Source organism: Oncorhynchus nerka, linkage group LG4, assembly GCF_034236695.1.
Source record: "Oncorhynchus nerka isolate Pitt River linkage group LG4, Oner_Uvic_2.0, whole genome shotgun sequence".
In the NCBI taxonomy this organism is placed as follows: Eukaryota; Metazoa; Chordata; class Actinopteri; order Salmoniformes; family Salmonidae; genus Oncorhynchus; species Oncorhynchus nerka.
This window is the reverse complement of record NC_088399.1, coordinates 98046553-98063728: the sequence shown is the minus strand read 5'-3', so window position 1 is coordinate 98063728 and position 17176 is coordinate 98046553. Positions and strand designations below refer to the sequence as shown.

Sequence of the window (17176 nt, the reverse complement as noted above, 5' to 3'; positions counted from 1 at the left end):
CCTTTTGGGTTTTGTGGGATCTTGTTTTCTATATAGTTTATTTTGCCTGTGCTCTTTCGTTTTTGTCGGTGTAATTTTGCTTTTGGTGTCATTGACAGAGACATGACTGTCATATAAAATGCTTCATCTTCCAAAGTGGAAGACTCTCCTTCCACACTAGCTTCTCTCTCTGAAGACTCTCCTTCCACACTAGCTTCTCTCTCTGAAGACTCTCCTTCCACACTAGCTTCTCTCTCTGAAGACTCTCCTTCCACACTAGCTTCTCTCTCGGAAGACTCTCCTTCCACACTAGCTTCTCTCTCTGAAGACTCTCCTTCCACACTAGCTTCTCTCTCTGAAGACTCTCCTTCCACACTAGCTTCTCTCTCTGAAGACTCTCCTTCCACACTAGCTTCTCTCTCTGAAGACTCTCCTTCCACACTAGCTTCTCTCTCTGAAGACTCTCCTTCCACACTAGCTTCTCTCTCTGAAGACTCTCCTTCCACACTAGCTTCTCTCTCGGAAGACTCTCCTTCCACACTAGCTTCTCTCTCTGAAGACTCTCCTTCCACACTAGCTTCTCTCTCTGAAGACTCTCCTTCCACACTAGCTTCTCTCTGAAGACTCTCCTTCCACACTAGCTTCTCTCTCTGAAGACTCTCCTTCCACACTAGCTTCTCTCTCTGAAGACTCTCCTTCCACACTAGCTTCTCTCTCTGAAGACTCTCCTTCCACACTAGCTTCTCTCTCTGAAGACTCTCCTTCCACACTAGCTTCTCTCTCTGAAGACTCTCCTTCCACACTAGCTTCTCTCTCGGAAGACTCTCCTTCCACACTAGCTTCTCTCTCTGAAGACTCTCCTTCCACACTAGCTTCTCTCTCTGAAGACTCTCCTTCCACACTAGCTTCTCTCTCTGAAGACTCTCCTTCCACACTAGCTTCTCTCTCTGAAGACTCTCCTTCCACACCAGCTTCTCTCTCTGAAGACTCTCCTTCCACACTAGCTTCTCTCTCTGAAGACTCTCCTTCCACACTAGCTTCTCTCTCTGAAGACTCTCCTTCCACACTAGCTTCTCTCTCTGAAGACTCTCCTTCCACACTAGCTTCTCTCTCTCGGAAGACTCTCCTTCCACACTAGCTTCTCTCTCTGAAGACTCTCCTTCCACACTAGCTTCTCTCTCTGAAGACTCTCCTTCCACACTAGCTTCTCTCTCTGAAGACTCTCCTTCCACACTAGCTTCTCTCTCTGAAGACTCTCCTTCCACACCAGCTTCTCTCTCTGCAGAGATTTATTTTCGTCAAACTGATTGATTGCGGTAAGGAGCCACACATGCAAAGCTATTTATTTGTTGTTTCCCTCCCCCAATTAACACCTGGCCGGGGTAGAGTGGGGGAAAAATACTGCATTGTTTTACAATGTATCGAAATAATGTATTGCAAAGAAACTGGGCAGGTTCCCACAAGACATTATGTAGTTTCACTACAAAGGGTGCGAGAAAAGAGAGAGACAGGCAGACAGACAGGGAGAGAGACAGGCAGACAGACAGGGAGAGAGACAGGCAGACAGACAGGGAGAGAGACAGGCAGACAGACAGGGAGAGAGACAGGCAGACAGACAGGGAGAGAGACAGGAAGACAGACAGGGAGAGAGACAGGAAGACAGACAGGGAGAGAGACAGGCAGACAGACAGGGAGAGAGACAGGCAGACAGACAGGGAGAGAGACAGGAAGACAGACAGGGAGAGAGACAGGAAGACAGACAGGGAGAGAGACAGGAAGACAGACAGGGAGAGAGACAGGCAGACAGACAGGGAGAGAGACAGGCAGACAGACAGGGAGAGAGACAGGCAGACAGACAGGGAGAGAGACAGGAAGACAGACAGGGAGGTTATTAGTGCTGTGTTGAAACAGCAGGCCCAGGGAGGAGGGAGACAGACAGGGAGACAGGGAGACAGACAGGGAGACAGACAGAGAGACAGACAGGGAGGTTATTAGTGCTGTGTTGACACAGCAGGCCCAGGGAGGAGGGAGACAGACAGGGAGACAGGGAGACAGACAGACAGACAGGGAGACAGACAGACAGACAGGGAGGTTATTAGTGCTGTGTTGAAACAGCAGACCCAGGGAGGAGGGAGACAGACAGGGAGGTTATTAGTGCTGTGTTGAAACAGCAGACCCAGGGAGGAGGGAGACAGACAGGGAGACAGGGAGACAGACAGACAGACAGGGAGACAGACAGACATACAGGGAGGTTATTAGTGCTGTGTTGAAACAGCAGACCCAGGGAGGAGGGAGACAGACAGGGAGACAGACAGGGAGGTTATTAGTACTGTGTTGAAACAGCAGGCCCAGGGAGGAGGGAGACAGACAGGGAGACAGGGAGACAGACAGACAGACAGGGAGACAGACAGACATACAGGGAGGTTATTAGTGCTGTGTTGAAACAGCAGACCCAGGGAGGAGGGAGACAGACAGGGAGACAGACAGGGAGGTTATTAGTACTGTGTTGAAACAGCAGGCCCAGGGAGGAGGGAGACAGACAGGGAGACAGGGAGACAGACAGACAGACAGGGAGACAGACAGACAGACAGGGAGGTTATTAGTGCTGTGTTGAAACAGCAGGCCCAGGGAGGAGGGAGACAGACAGGGAGGTTATTAGTACTGTGTTGAAACAGCAGACCCAGGGAGGAGGGAGACAGACAGGGAGACAGACAGGGAGACAGACAGACAGACAGGGAGACAGACAGGGAGACAGACAGGGAGGTTATTAGTGCTGTGTTGAAACAGCAGGCCCAGGGAGGAGGGAGACAGACAGGGAGACAGACAGGGAGGTTATTAGTGCTGTGTTGAAACAGCAGGCCCAGGGAGGAGACAGACAGGGAGACAGACAGGGAGACAGACAGGGAGGTTATTAGTACTGTGTTGAAACAGCAGACCCAGGGAGGAGGGAGACAGACAGGGAGGTTATTAGTGCTGTGTTGAAACAGCAGGCCCAGGGAGGAGGGAGACAGGGAGGTTATTAGTGCTGTGTTGAAACAGCAGGCCCAGGGAGGAGGGAGACAGACAGGGAGACAGACAGGGAGGTTATTAGTGCTGTGTTGAAACAGCAGACCCAGGGAGGAGGGAGACAGACAGGGAGACAGACAGGGAGGTTATTAGTACTGTGTTGAAACAGCAGGCCCAGGGAGGAGGGAGACAGACAGGGAGACAGGGAGACAGACAGACAGACAGGGAGACAGACAGACAGACAGGGAGGTTATTAGTGCTGTGTTGAAACAGCAGGCCCAGGGAGGAGGGAGACAGACAGGGAGGTTATTAGTACTGTGTTGAAACAGCAGACCCAGGGAGGAGGGAGACAGACAGGGAGACAGACAGGGAGACAGACAGACAGACAGGGAGACAGACAGGGAGACAGACAGGGAGTTTATTAGTGCTGTGTTGAAACAGCAGGCCCAGGGAGGAGACAGACAGGGAGACAGACAGGGAGACAGACAGGGAGGTTATTAGTACTGTGTTGAAACAGCAGACCCAGGGAGGAGGGAGACAGACAGGGAGGTTATTAGTGCTGTGTTGAAACAGCAGGCCCAGGGAGGAGGGAGACAGGGAGGTTATTGGTGCTGTGTTGAAACAGCAGGCCCAGGGAGGAGACAGACAGGGAGACAGACAGGGAGACAGACAGGGAGGTTATTAGTGCTGTGCTGAAACAGCAGACCCAGGGAGGAGGAAGACAGACAGGGAGGTTATTAGTGCTGTGTTGAAACAGCAGGCCCAGGGAGGAGGGAGACAGACAGGGAGGTTATTAGTGCTGTGCTGAAACAGCAGGCCCAGGGAGGAGGGAGACAGACAGGGAGACAGACAGGGAGACAGACAGGGAGACAGACAGGGAGACAGACAGACAGGGAGGTTATTAGTGCTGTGTTGAAACAGCAGACCCAGGGAGGAGGGAGACAGAATACACTTTGTTTTTATCTCGGGTCCAGAACACCACGTGTTTTTTTATTGAGGTCAATGAGTCTCAGGTTGAAAAAATAATTTGTTCTATCACTTTTCTTTTAGTAAACCCGAACGAACACAAGGGTTAAATGTGTTTGTTATCATTCATGAATCGTTTTCATGCAAATTTTTTCAATTGACAAATACTGCACCAAACATCTTAGTTAGATGTCAAATTGTGCCACGTTGAAATTAATGACAGATTATCATAGATGAATTCTGACTATTTTGATGAAGTGTATACTGGCTACGGAGTCTCAAGATGGACAAACAGTACTATTGATGCTTTTTTGTCTCTTTTTTTCAAGCGAAGGTCTTTTAAACACACTTGTTTGGTTCGCGTAGCAGAGTTTGTCTAGGTAGGTAGGGAGGTAGGGAGGGAGGGAGGGAGGGAGGGAGGGGGTTCTTTGAGGTGTGATTTTTTTCAGAATTGAATGAGTATTTTTGTTCAGCTTATTACAGCTGGAAAGATACATTCTAAATGCTGGAAATGATTTATCTTTGTTTGGGAAAATCTATAAAAATGTTATTTAGGAAAAGTGCATTTACTGTTCAACATGTTATCAACATCTGTTGAGGAATCTGAGGAATCTCCCTCTCAATTAATCTGGATTGATATGATAACAAACTCCCTCTCTCTCTCCCTCTCTCCCTGTCTCTCTGTCTCTCTCTCTCCCTCTCTCCCTGTCTCTCTGTCTCTCTCTCTCTCTGTCTCTCTCTCTCCCTCTCTCCCTGTCTCTCTGTCTCTCTGTCTCTCTCTCTGTCTGTCTCTCTCTCTGTCTCTCTCTCTCTCTGTCTCTCCCTCTCTCCCTGTCTCCCTGTCTCCCTGTCTCTCTGTCTCTCTCTCTCTGTCTCTCTCTCTCTCTCTCTCTGTCTCTCTCTCTCTCTGTCTCTCCCTCTCTCCCTGTCTCCCTGTCTCTCTGTCTCTCTCTCTGTCTGTCTCTCTCTCTCTCTCTCTGTGTCTCTCTCTCTCTCTGTCTCTCTCTCTCTCTCTGTCTCTCTCTCTCTGTCTCCCTGTCTCTCTCTCTCTCTCTCTGTCTCTCTCTCTCTCTGTCTCTCTCTCTCTCTCTCTGTCTCTCTCTCTCTCTCTCTGTCTCCCTGTCTCTCTCTCTCTCTCTCTCTCTCTCTCTCTCTCTCTCTCTCTCTCTCTCTCTCTCTCTCTCTCTCTCTCTCTATCTCTCGCTGTCTCTGTCTGTCTCTATCTCTCTCTTCTCTGTCTCTCGCTGTCTCTCTCTCTCTCTCTCTGTCTCTCCTCTCTCTCTCGCTGTCTCTCCTCTCTCTCTCTGTCTCTCTCTCTCTCTCTGTCTGTATCTCCTCTCTCTCTCTCTCCCTCTCCTCCTTGCTAGGTGAGTCCGGCGCAGCCCTGTCGCGCCCACAGCGTCCCCTCTCGGCCCGGGTGGCCCACCACGGCCCCCCGGCCTCCTCCATGAAGGGGTATCATGTCAGCCGCAGCCTGTCCCAGCACTCTTCTGGCGGGGGGCACACACAATGTGACCCGGGCCCTGGCTCCGTCCGAGAGTACCACCGCCACCCCTCTGAAAACTACGACCGGGCGGGGCACCCCTTCTACCCCCCCAGTGGTCCCCCAGAACCCCTAGCTCTGGAGCATCGCTCCCACACCCACTCTGGAGGGGGGACGTTCCCCCGCTCCCACCCCAACCAGCATCCCCCGACCCAGCAGTTGTACGACTCATGTGACGATTGTCTGTCCACGGTGGGGGGTCACGGGGGTAAGATGCATCGCATGCCTCCTAACCTCCAGGATCAGTTTGAAAAGCAGCTTCCCTTCCACCCTGACGGGTTCCACACCCTGCAGTACCAGAAGAGCGCCAGCGGGGCGGAACAGCGCGGCGAGAGCCCCTCCCGTATCCGCCACCTGGTTCACTCAGTCCAGAAACTCTTCGCCAAGTCCCACTCCCTCGAGGCGCCGTCGAGGAGGGACTACAACGGCACACGAGGAGGAGGAGGGGATCACCGGGAAAGAGGAGGAGGGGGGCCCAGGAGCGGAGGAGAGGAAGGTGGCGGGCATAATAATTCGGGCCACCAATCCCGCTCGGCGAGGCGCAGCAAGTCCCGCGAGCGCTCCAAGAGCGGGGATGGGCGCCACGAATCCTCCAGCAGGCGACACAGGAGCCGAACCGCGGGGTGGTGGAGCTCCGACGACAACCTCGATAGTGACAGCAGCTTCTTGGTAACCGGGGGCAACACCGGGCCAGGTGGTCGAGGTGGCGGGCGAGGCGGATACCCCACGGGCCACGAGAGTCTGGACGCTGCCATCCAGGAGCTGACCATGAAGAAACTGCCCAGACAGGGGAGTGTACCACCAGGGCCCGGGCCGGGGGAGTGCATGGCCTGTACCACTATGGCCCTGGCAGGGGGGGAGGGTGGCGGAGGGGGAGTGGCAGGGTACCATGGAGGGCCAGGGCAACACTCTTTGAAGAGGAGCACGTGGTCGGCCATGACGGTCAGCCAGGCTAGAGAGGTGTACCCATCGTCTGTCCGGGGAGGAGGAGGAGGAGGAGGAGGAGGAGGCTATGACAAGGCCTTGGTGCCTCTGGAGAACAAACTGAAGGAGAGGACCTTTCACTACCTACAGGTGGGTGGGAGGGAGGGAGGGAGGGAGGGAGGGAGGGTGGGAGGGAGGGAGGGAGGGAGGGTGGGAGGGATTGAGGGTGGGTGGGTGGGTGGGAGGTGAGAGGGAGGGAGGGAGGGAGGGGTTGAGGGTGGGTGGGTGGGTGGGTGGGTGGGAGGGAGGTGAGAGGGAGGGAGGGGTTGAGGGTGGGTGGGTGGGTGGGAGGGAGGTGAGAGGGAGGGAGGGAGGGGTTGAGGGTGGGTGGGTGGGTGGGAGGGAGGTGAGAGGGAGGGAGGGAGGGGTTGAGGGTGGGTGGGTGGGAGGGAGGTGAGAGGGAGGGAGGGAGGGGTTGAGGGTGGGTGGGTGGGTGGGAGGTGAGAGGGAGGGAGGGAGGGATTGAGGGTGGGTGGGTGGGTGGGAGGTGAGAGGGAGGGAGGGAGGGGTTGAGGGTGGGTGGGTGGGTGGGTGGGAGGGAGGTGAGAGGGAGGGAGGGAGGGGTTGAGGGTGGGTGGGTGGGTGGGAGGGAGGTGAGAGGGAGGGAGGGAGGGGTTGAGGGTGGGTGGGAGGGTGGGAGGGAGGTGAGAGGGAGGGAGGGAGGGAGGGGTTGAGGGTGGGTGGGAGGGAGGGAGGGAGGTGAGAGGGAGGGAGGGAGGGGTTGAGGGTGGGTGGGTGGGAGGGAGGGAGGTGAAGGGGAGGGAGGGAGGGGTTGAGGGTGGGTGGGTGGGTGGGAGGGAGGTGAAGGGGTGGGTGGGTGGGTGGGAGGGAGGTGAGAGGGAGGGAGGGAGGGGTTGAGGGTGGGAGGGAGGTGAAGGGGTGTTTGCACCTGTACCTTTCATCATGAATAATGTCCGGTCAAATGTTGATGGTTACTTTGTGCCATATGTGCAGTAGACTAGTAGTAGACAGTAGATTAGACGAGGGAAATAGTGACCTTAAAGTGGCTGTTAACTCCAAAATCAAAGTTTGTCAAAAGTGGTGTTTAAAGTCCATGTTTCACGCCATGTGTAGATCCAGCTTCCTGACTCTGGGAAAGATAGACGCCGTCTCAACTGATCAAACGTCATAGCCCTCTCCATATCTAACTCTTCCTGAAGAGCTTTTCAGATATTTGAATATAGCGGGGGGAGAATATTTTGGAGACTCATTTCAAAACGGTGTCTTGCTATTTTAACTGATATTATACCTATATATAAGAAACCAATCAAGCTTCTTTCACAATAATAACTTAGGGTAGGTCCCTAATGGCACCCTAGTCCCTATATAGTGGTACTACTATAGACCAGAGCCCTATTCCCTATATAGTGGTACTACTATAGACCAGAGCCCTATTCCCTATATAGTGCACTACTATAGACCAGAGCCCTATTCCCTATATAGTGGTACTACTATAGACCAGAGCCCTATTCCCTATATAGTGGTACTACTATAGACCAGAGCCCTATTCCCTATATAGTGGTACTACTATAGACCAGAGCCCTATTCCCTATATAGTGGTACTACTATAGCCCAGAGCCCTATTCCCTATATAGTGGTACTAATATAGACCAGAGCCCTATTCCCTATATAGTGGTACTACTATAGACCAGAGCCCTATTCCCTATATAGTGGTACTACTATAGACCAGAGCCCTATTCCCTGTGTAGTGCACTACTATAGACCAGAGCCCTATTCCCTATATAGTGGTACTACTATAGACCAGAGCCCTATTCCCTATATAGTGGAACTACTATAGACCAGAGCCCTATTCCCTATATAGTGGTACTACTATAGACCAGAGCCCTATTCCCTGTGTAGTGCACTACTATAGACCAGAGCCCTATTCCCTATATAGTGGTACTACTATAGACCAGAGCCCTATTCCCTATATAGTGGTACTACTATAGACCAGAGCCCTATTCCCTATATAGTGGTACTACTATAGACCAGAGCCCTATTCCCTATATAGTGGTACTACTATAGACCAGGGCCCTATTCCCTATATAGTGGTACTAATATAGACCAGAGCCCTATTCCCTATATAGTGGTACTACTATAGACCAGAGTCCTATTCCCTATATAGTGGTACTACTATAGACCAGAGCCCTATTCCCTATATAGTGGTACTAATATAGACCAGAGCCCTATTCCCTATATAGTGGTACTACTATAGACCAGAGCCCTATTCCCTACATAGTGGTACTACTATAGACCAGAGCCCTATTCCCTATATAGTGGTACTACTATAGACCAGAGTCCTATTCCCTATATAGTGCACTACTTTAGACCAGAGCCATATTCCCTATATATAGTACACTACTATAGACCAGAGCCCTATTCCCTGTGTAGTGCACTACTATAGACCAGAGCCCTATTCCCTATATAGTGGTACTACTATAGACCAGAGCCCTATTCCCTATATAGTGGAACTACTATAGACCAGAGCCCTATTCCCTATATAGTGGTACTACTATAGACCAGAGCCCTATTCCCTGTGTAGTGCACTACTATAGACCAGAGCCCTATTCCCTATATAGTGGTACTACTATAGACCAGAGCCCTATTCCTATATAGTGGTACTACTATAGACCAGAGCCCTATTCCCTATATAGTGGTACTACTATAGACCAGAGCCCTATTCCCTGTGTAGTGCACTACTATAGACCAGAGCCCTATTCCCTATATAGTGGTACTACTATAGACCAGAGCCCTATTCCCTATATAGTGGTACTACTATAGACCAGAGCCCTATTCCCTATATAGTGGTACTACTATAGACCAGAGCCCTATTCCCTATATAGTGGTACTACTATAGACCAGAGCCCTATTCCCTGTGTAGTGCACTACTATAGACCAGAGCCCTATTCCCTATATAGTGGTACTAATATAGACCAGAGCCCTAGTCCCTATATAGTGGTACTACTATAGACCAGAGCCCTAGTCCCTATATAGTGGTACTACTATAGACCAGAGCCCTATTCCCTATATAGTGCACTACTATAGACCAGAGCCCTATTCCCTATATAGTGGTACTACTATAGACCAGAGCCCTAGTCCCTATATAGTGGTACTACTATAGACCAGAGCCATATTCCCTATATAGTGGTACTACTATAGACCAGAGCCCTATTCCCTATATAGTGGTACTACTATAGACCAGAGCCCTAGTCCCTATATAGTGGTACTACTATAGAACAGAGCCCCATTCCCTATATAGTGCACTACTATAGACCAGAGCCCTATTCCCTATATAGTGGTACTACTATAGACCAGAGCCCTATTCCCTATATAGTGGTACTAATATAGACCAGAGCCCTATTCCCTATATAGTGTACTACTATAGACCAGAGCCCTATTCCCTGTGTAGTGCACTACTATAGACCAGAGCCCTATTCCCTATATAGTGGTACTAATATAGACCAGAGCCCTAGTCCCTATATAGTGGTACTACTATAGACCAGAGCCCTAGTCCCTATATAGTGGTACTACTATAGACCAGAGCCCTATTCCCTATATAGTGCACTACTTTAGACCAGAGCCCTATTCCCTATATAGTGGTACTAATATAGACCAGAGCCCTATTCCCTATATAGTGGTACTAATATAGACCAGAGCCCTATTCCCTATATAGTACACTACTATAGACCAGAGCCCTATTCCCTATATAGTGGTACTAATATAGACATGAGCCCTATTCCCTATATAGTGGTACTAATATAGACCAGAGCCCTAGTCCCTATATAGTGGTACTACTATAGACCAGAGCCCTAGTCCCTATATAGTGGTACTACTATAGACCAGAGCCCTATTCCCTATATAGTGCACTACTATAGACCAGAGCCCTATTCCCTATATAGTGGTACTACTATAGACCAGAGCCCTAGTCCCTATATAGTGGTACTAATATAGACCAGAGCCCTAGTCCCTATATATTGGTACTAATATAGACCAGAGCCCTATTCCCTATATAGTGGTACTACTATAGAACAGAGCCCCATTCCCTATATAGTGGTACTACTATAGACCAGAGCCCTATTCCCTATATAGTGGTACTACTATAGACCAGAGCCCTATTCCCTATATAGTGCACTATTTTAGACCAGAGCCCCATTCCCTATATAGTGGTACTACTATAGACCAGAGCCCTATTCCCTATATAGTGGTACTACTATAGACCAGAGCCCTATTCCCTATATAGTGCACTACTTTAGACCAGAGCCCTATATAGTGTACTACTATAGACCAGAGTCCTATTCCCTATATAGTGGTACTACTATAGACCAGAGCCCCATTCCCTATATAGTGGTACTACTATAGACCAGAGCCCTAGTCCCTATATAGTGGTACTACTATAGACCAGAGCCCTATTCCCTATATAGTACACTACCTTAAACACACAGGAAACCCACAGGGGATCCATAGGGGATCCACAGGGGACCCACAGGGGACCCACAGGGGATCCACAGGGGACCCACAGGAAATCCACAGGGGACCCACAGGGGATCCACAGGGGATCCACAGGAAACCCACAGGGGATCCACAGGGGACCCACAAGAGATCCACAGGAAACCCACAGGGGACCCACAGGGGACCCACAGGAAACCCACAGGGGATCCACAGGGGACCCACAGGGGATCCACAGGGGACCCACAGGAGATCCACAGGGGACCCACAGGAGATCCACAGGGGACCCACAGGGAATCCACAGGGGATCCACAGGAAACCCACAGGGGGCCCACAGGGGACCCACAGGAAACCCACAGGGGGCCCACAGGAAACCCACAGGGGGCCCACAGGGCTCTGGCCAAAAGTAGTGTTCTATGTAGGAAGTAAGGACGTACACTTAAAAACACACCGTTGGTTTTCCCTCTATCTGAAAGTAAGTAAAGACAATGGGTTGCAGATAATGAATGCGTTTTCCTCCCCTCTTCTTCCACCTCCTCCTCTTCCTCCTCCTCCACCTCCTAACCCTCTCTAGCAGTAAAGTCATTTCCCTCCTCTTCCTCCACCACCTTAGCCTCTCTAGCAGTTAAGTCATTTCCCTCCTCCTCCTCTTCCTCCTCTTCCTCCTCCTCCACCTCCTAAACCTCTCTAGCAGTAAAGCCATTTCCCTCCTCTTCCTCTTCCTCCTCCTCCTCCTCTTCCTCCTCCACCACCTAATCCTCTCTAGCAGTAAATTAATCCCCCCCTCCTCTTCCTCTTCCTCCTCCTCCTCTTCCTCCTCCACCACCTAATCCTCTCTACAGTAAAGTAATTCCCCCCCTCCTCTTCCTCTTCCTCCTCCTCCTCTTCCTCTTCCACCATCTAACCCTCTCTAGCAGTAAAGTAATTTCCCTCCTCCTCCTCCCCCATCCTCTTCCTCCTCCACCTCCTAACCCTCTCTAGCAGTAAAGTAATTTCCCTCCTTCTCCTCCTCCCCCATCCTCCTCCTCCTCCTCTTCCTCTTCCACCACCTAACCCTCTCTAGCAGTAAACTAATTTCCCCCCTCCTCCTCTTCCTCCTCCTCCTCCTCCTCTTCTTCCTAACCCTGTTACGTTCCCCAGCTAGAAAACCAAATAATGACATCAACCAAAACAAAACAGGTGGGGTTTCAGGAGGGGTTCTGAAAGACCCTCCTCCTCCTCCTCTTCCTCCTACTCCAGCTAACCCTCTCCAGCAGTTTTTAGACGTTTTTGCAAAAAAACGGAAATATCACATTTACATAAGTATAGTTGAAGTCGGAAGTTTACATACACTTAGGTTGGAGTCATTAAAATTCGTTTTTCAACCACTCCACAAATTTCTTGTTAAAACAAACTATAGTTTTGGCAAGTCGGTTTGGACATCTACTTCCACAGGTCATTTTTCCATCAATTGTTTACAGACAGATTATTTCACTTATAATTCACTGTGTCACAATTCCAGTGGGGCAGAAGTTTACATACACTAAGTTGACTGTGCCTTTAAACAGCTTGGAAAATTCCAGAAAATGATGTCATGGCTTTAGAAGCATCTGATAGGCTAATTGACATCATTTGAGTCAATTGGAGTTGTACCTGTGGATGTATTTCAAGGCCTACCTTCAAACTCAGTTCCTCTTTACTTGACATCATGGGAAAATCAAAAGAAATCAGCCAAGACCTCAGAAAAAACAATTGTAGACCTCCACAAGTCTGCTTCATCCTTTGGAGCAATTTCCAAATGCCTGAAGGTACCACGTTCATCTGTACAAACTATAGTACGCAAGTATAAACACCATGGGACCACTCAGTGGTCATACCGCTCAGGAAGGAGACGCGTTCTGTCTCCTAGAGATGATTGTACTTTGGTGCAAAAAGTACAGATCAATCCCAGAACAACAGCAAATGACCCCGTGAAGATGTAGATTTTATGGAGGAAACAGGTACATAACGTCATTATGCTTGGAGGAAAAGGGTTAAGCTTGCAAGCCAAAGAACACCATCCCAAACGTGAAGCACGGTGGTGGCAGCATCATGTTGTGGGGGTGGCAGCATCATGTTGTGGGGGTGCTTTGCTTCCGGAGGGACTGGTGCACTTTACAAAATAGATGGCATCAAGAGGAGGAAAATTATGTGGATATATTGATGGCAACATCTCAAGACATCAGTCAGGAAGTTAAAGCTTGGTTGCAAATGGGTCTTCCAAATGGACAATGACCCTAAGCATACTTCCAAAGGTGTGGCAAAATGGCTTAAGTACAACAAAGTCAAGGTATTGGAGTGACCATCACGAAGCCCTGACCTCAATCCAATAGAACATTTGTGGGCAGAACTTAAAAGGCGTGTGCGAGCAAGGAGGCCTACAAACCTGACTCAGTTACACCAGCTCTGTCAGGAGGAATGGGCCACAATTCACCCAACTTATTGTGGGAAGCTTGTGGAAGGCTACCTGAAACGTTTCCCTATAACAGTATATTCAAACTCTTTACGTAGAACTTTGTTGAAGCACCTTTGGCAGCGATTACAGCCTTGAGTCTTCTTGGGTTTTACGCTACAAGCTTGGCACAACTGTATTTGGGGAGTTTATCCCATTCATTTGTGCAGATCCTCTCAAGCTCTGTCAGGTTGGATGGGGAGTGTCAATGCACAGGTGTTTTTAGGTCTCTCTAGAGATGTTCAATCGGGTTCAAGTCCGGGCTCTGGCTGGGCTACTCAAGGACATTGAGCAGGTTTTCATCAAGGATCTCTCTGTACTTTACTCCGTTCATAATTTCTCCGTTTTCATTTCCCTCGATCTTGACTAGTCTCCCAGTCCCTGCCGCGGAAAAACCTCCCCACAGTATAATGCTGCCACCACCATGCTTCACTGTAGCCAGGTTTCCTTCAGACATGACGCTTGGCATTCAGGCCAAAGAGTTCAATCTTGGTTTGATCAGACCAGAGAATCTTATTTCTCATGGTCTGAGAGTCCTTTAGGTGCCTTTTGGCAAACTCCAAGCGGGCTGTCATGTGTCTTTTACTGAGTGGCTTCCGTCTGGACACTCAACCATAAAGGCCTGATTGGTGGAGGGCTGCAGAGATGGTTGTCCTTCTGGAAAGTTCTCCCATCTCCACAGAGGAACTCAGGAGCTCTGTTAGAGTGACCATCAGGTTCTTGGTCACCTCCCTGACCAAGGCCATTATCCTCCAATTGCTCAGTTTGGCCGGGCGGCCAGCTCTAGGAAGTGTCTTGGTCGTTCCAAACTTCTTTGATTTAAGAATGATGGAGGCCACTGCGTTCTTGGGGACCTTCAATGCTGCAGAATGTTATGTAACCCTTCCCCGGATCAGCGCCTCAATACACAATCCTTTCTCAGAGCTCGATGGACAATTCCTTTGACCTCATGACTTGGTTTTTGAACTGACATGTACTGCCAACTGATGGACCTTATATAGACAGGTGTGTGCCTTTCCAAATCATGTCCAATCAGTTTAATTTACCACAGGCGGACTCCAATCAAGTTGTAGAAACATCTCAAGGATGATCAATGGAAACAGGGTGCACCTGAGATCAATTTTGAGTCTCATAGCAAAGGGTCTGAATTCTTATGTAAATAAGGTATTTCTGTTTCTTTTTTTAAATTGCAAACATTTCTGAAACTTGTTTTTGCTTTGTCATAATGGTGTCTTGTGTGTAGGTTGATGAGAATGTAATATAATCCGTTTTAGAACAAGGCTGTAATGTAAGAAAATGTGGAAAATGGGAAGGGGTCTGAAAACTTTCCGAATGCACTGTACTATAACAGTACAGTATAGTATAGTATACTATAGTATAGTATAATATACCAGTATTGTATATTATTGTACAACAGTATAGTATGGTATAGTATAGTATACCAGTATTGTATATTATTGTATATTATTGTACACCGGTATATTATAGTATAGTATACCAGTATTGTATATTAGTGTACACCAGTATGGTATAGTATAGTATACCAGTATTGTATATTATTGTATATTATTGTACAACAGTATAGTATAGTATAGTATAGTATGGTATAGTGTACCGGTGTCATATTTTATAGTATTGTATAAACCACAGTACTGTATAGTATTCCCGCATAGTATATTATAATATAAAATTACAGTACAGTATACTATAGTATACAAGTATAGCGTTTTATAGTATCATATAGCAGTAGAGTATGCTATATTATACCCGTATAGTATAACAGTACAGAATAGTATACCAGTATAGTATATTCTAGTACAACAGTACAGTACAGTATGCCGGTATAGTATACTATAGTATAGTATAACAGTATACTATGGCATACCAGTATTGTATATTATAGTATAATATAACAGTCAGTATAGAATAGCAGTATAGTATGGTATAGTATAACAGTACAGTATAGAGTAGCATAGCATAGTACAACAGTACAGTACAGTATAGCATGGTATATTATGGCATATTATAGTATAGTATATTATGGTATAGAATAACAGTACAGTATAGTATGGTATATGATGGCATAGTAAGTTATGGTATATTATGGCATAGTACGGTATACTATGGTATAGTATAACAGTACAGTATATCAGTATAATATGCTATAGTATAGTATAACAGTACTGTACAGTATATCAGTATAATATGATATAGTATAGTATAACAGTACAGTTCAGTATATCAGTATAATATGCTATAGTATGGTATAACAGTACTGTACAGTATATACTGTACAGTATATCAGTATAATATGATATAGTATAGTATAACAGTACTGTACAGTATATCAGTATAATATGCTATAGTATGGTATAACAGTACAGTTCAGTATATCAGTATAATATGCTATAGTATGGTATAGCATAACAGTAGGGTATAGTATAGTAAATCCGTACAGTATAGTATAGTATACTATGGTATAGTATAACTGTACAGTATATCAGTATAATATGCTATAGTATGGTATAACAGTACTGTACAGTATATACAGTACAGTATATCAGTATAATATGCTATAGTATGGTATAGCAGTACAGTACAGTATATCAGTATAATATGCTATAGTATGGTATAACAGTACAGTACAGTATATCAGAATAATATATAGTATAACAGTACTGTAGTATATACAGTACAGTATATCAGTATAATATGCTATAGTATAGTATAACAGTACTGTACAGTATATCAGTATAATATGCTATAGTATGGTATAACAGTACAGTTCAGTATATCAGTATAATATGCTATAGTATGGTATAACAGTACTGTACAGTATATCAGTATAATATGCTATAGTATGGTATAGCAGTACAGTACAGTATATCAGTATAATATGCTATAGTATGGTATAACAGTACAGTACAGTATATCAGAATAATATGCTATAGTATGGTATAACAGTACTGTACAGTATATACAGTACAGTATATCAGTATAATATGCTATAGTATGGTATAGCAGTACAGTACAGTATATCAGTATAATATGCTATAGTATGGTATAACAGTACAGTACAGTATATCAGTATAATATGCTATAGTATGGTATAACAGTACAGTATATCAGTATAATATGCTATAGTATAGTATAACAGCAGGGTATAGTAAATCTGTACAGTATAGTATATTATGGTATAGTATAGCAGTACAGTACAGTATAGTATGATATATTATAGTATAGTATACTATGGTATAGTATAACTGTACAGTACAGTTTAGCAGAACAGCACATAACAGTATACTATGGTATAGTATATATATACACTGCTCAAAAAAATAAAGGGAACACTAAAATAACACATCCTAGATCTGAATGAATGAAATTTTCTTAATAAATACTTTTTTCTTTACGTAGTTGAATGTGCTGACAACAAAATCACACAGAAATTATCAATGGAAATCAAATTTATCAACCCATGGAGGTCTGGATTTGGAGTCACACTCAAAATTAAAGTGGAAAACCACACTACAGGCTGATCCAACTTTGATGTAATGTCCTTAAAACAAGTCAAAATGAGGCTCAGTAGTGTGTGTGGCCTCCACGCGCCTGTATGACCTCCCTACAACGCCTGGGCATGCTCCTGATGAGGTGGCGGATGGTCTCCTGAGGGATCTCCTCCCAGACCTGGACTAAAGCATCCGCCAACTCCTGGACAGTCTGTGGTGCAACGTGGCGTTGGTGGATGGAGCGAGACATGATGTCCCAGATGTGCTTAATTG

The 17176-nt window shown here is 47.0% G+C and overlaps 1 protein-coding gene across 1 annotated transcript in view; it reads left to right on the top strand.

The window, feature by feature from the left end:
* The first annotated feature begins 5327 nt into the window (after positions 1–5327).
* The window catches only part of LOC115123141 (disks large-associated protein 2-like), a 46128-nt gene continuing 34279 nt past the window's right edge, over positions 5328–17176 (top strand). Inside the window, 1 exon segment of the mRNA XM_065018061.1 lies at positions 5328–6568. Within this exon segment, the coding sequence (XP_064874133.1) occupies positions 5399–6568 (1170 nt within the window). The 5' untranslated portion in view covers positions 5328–5398.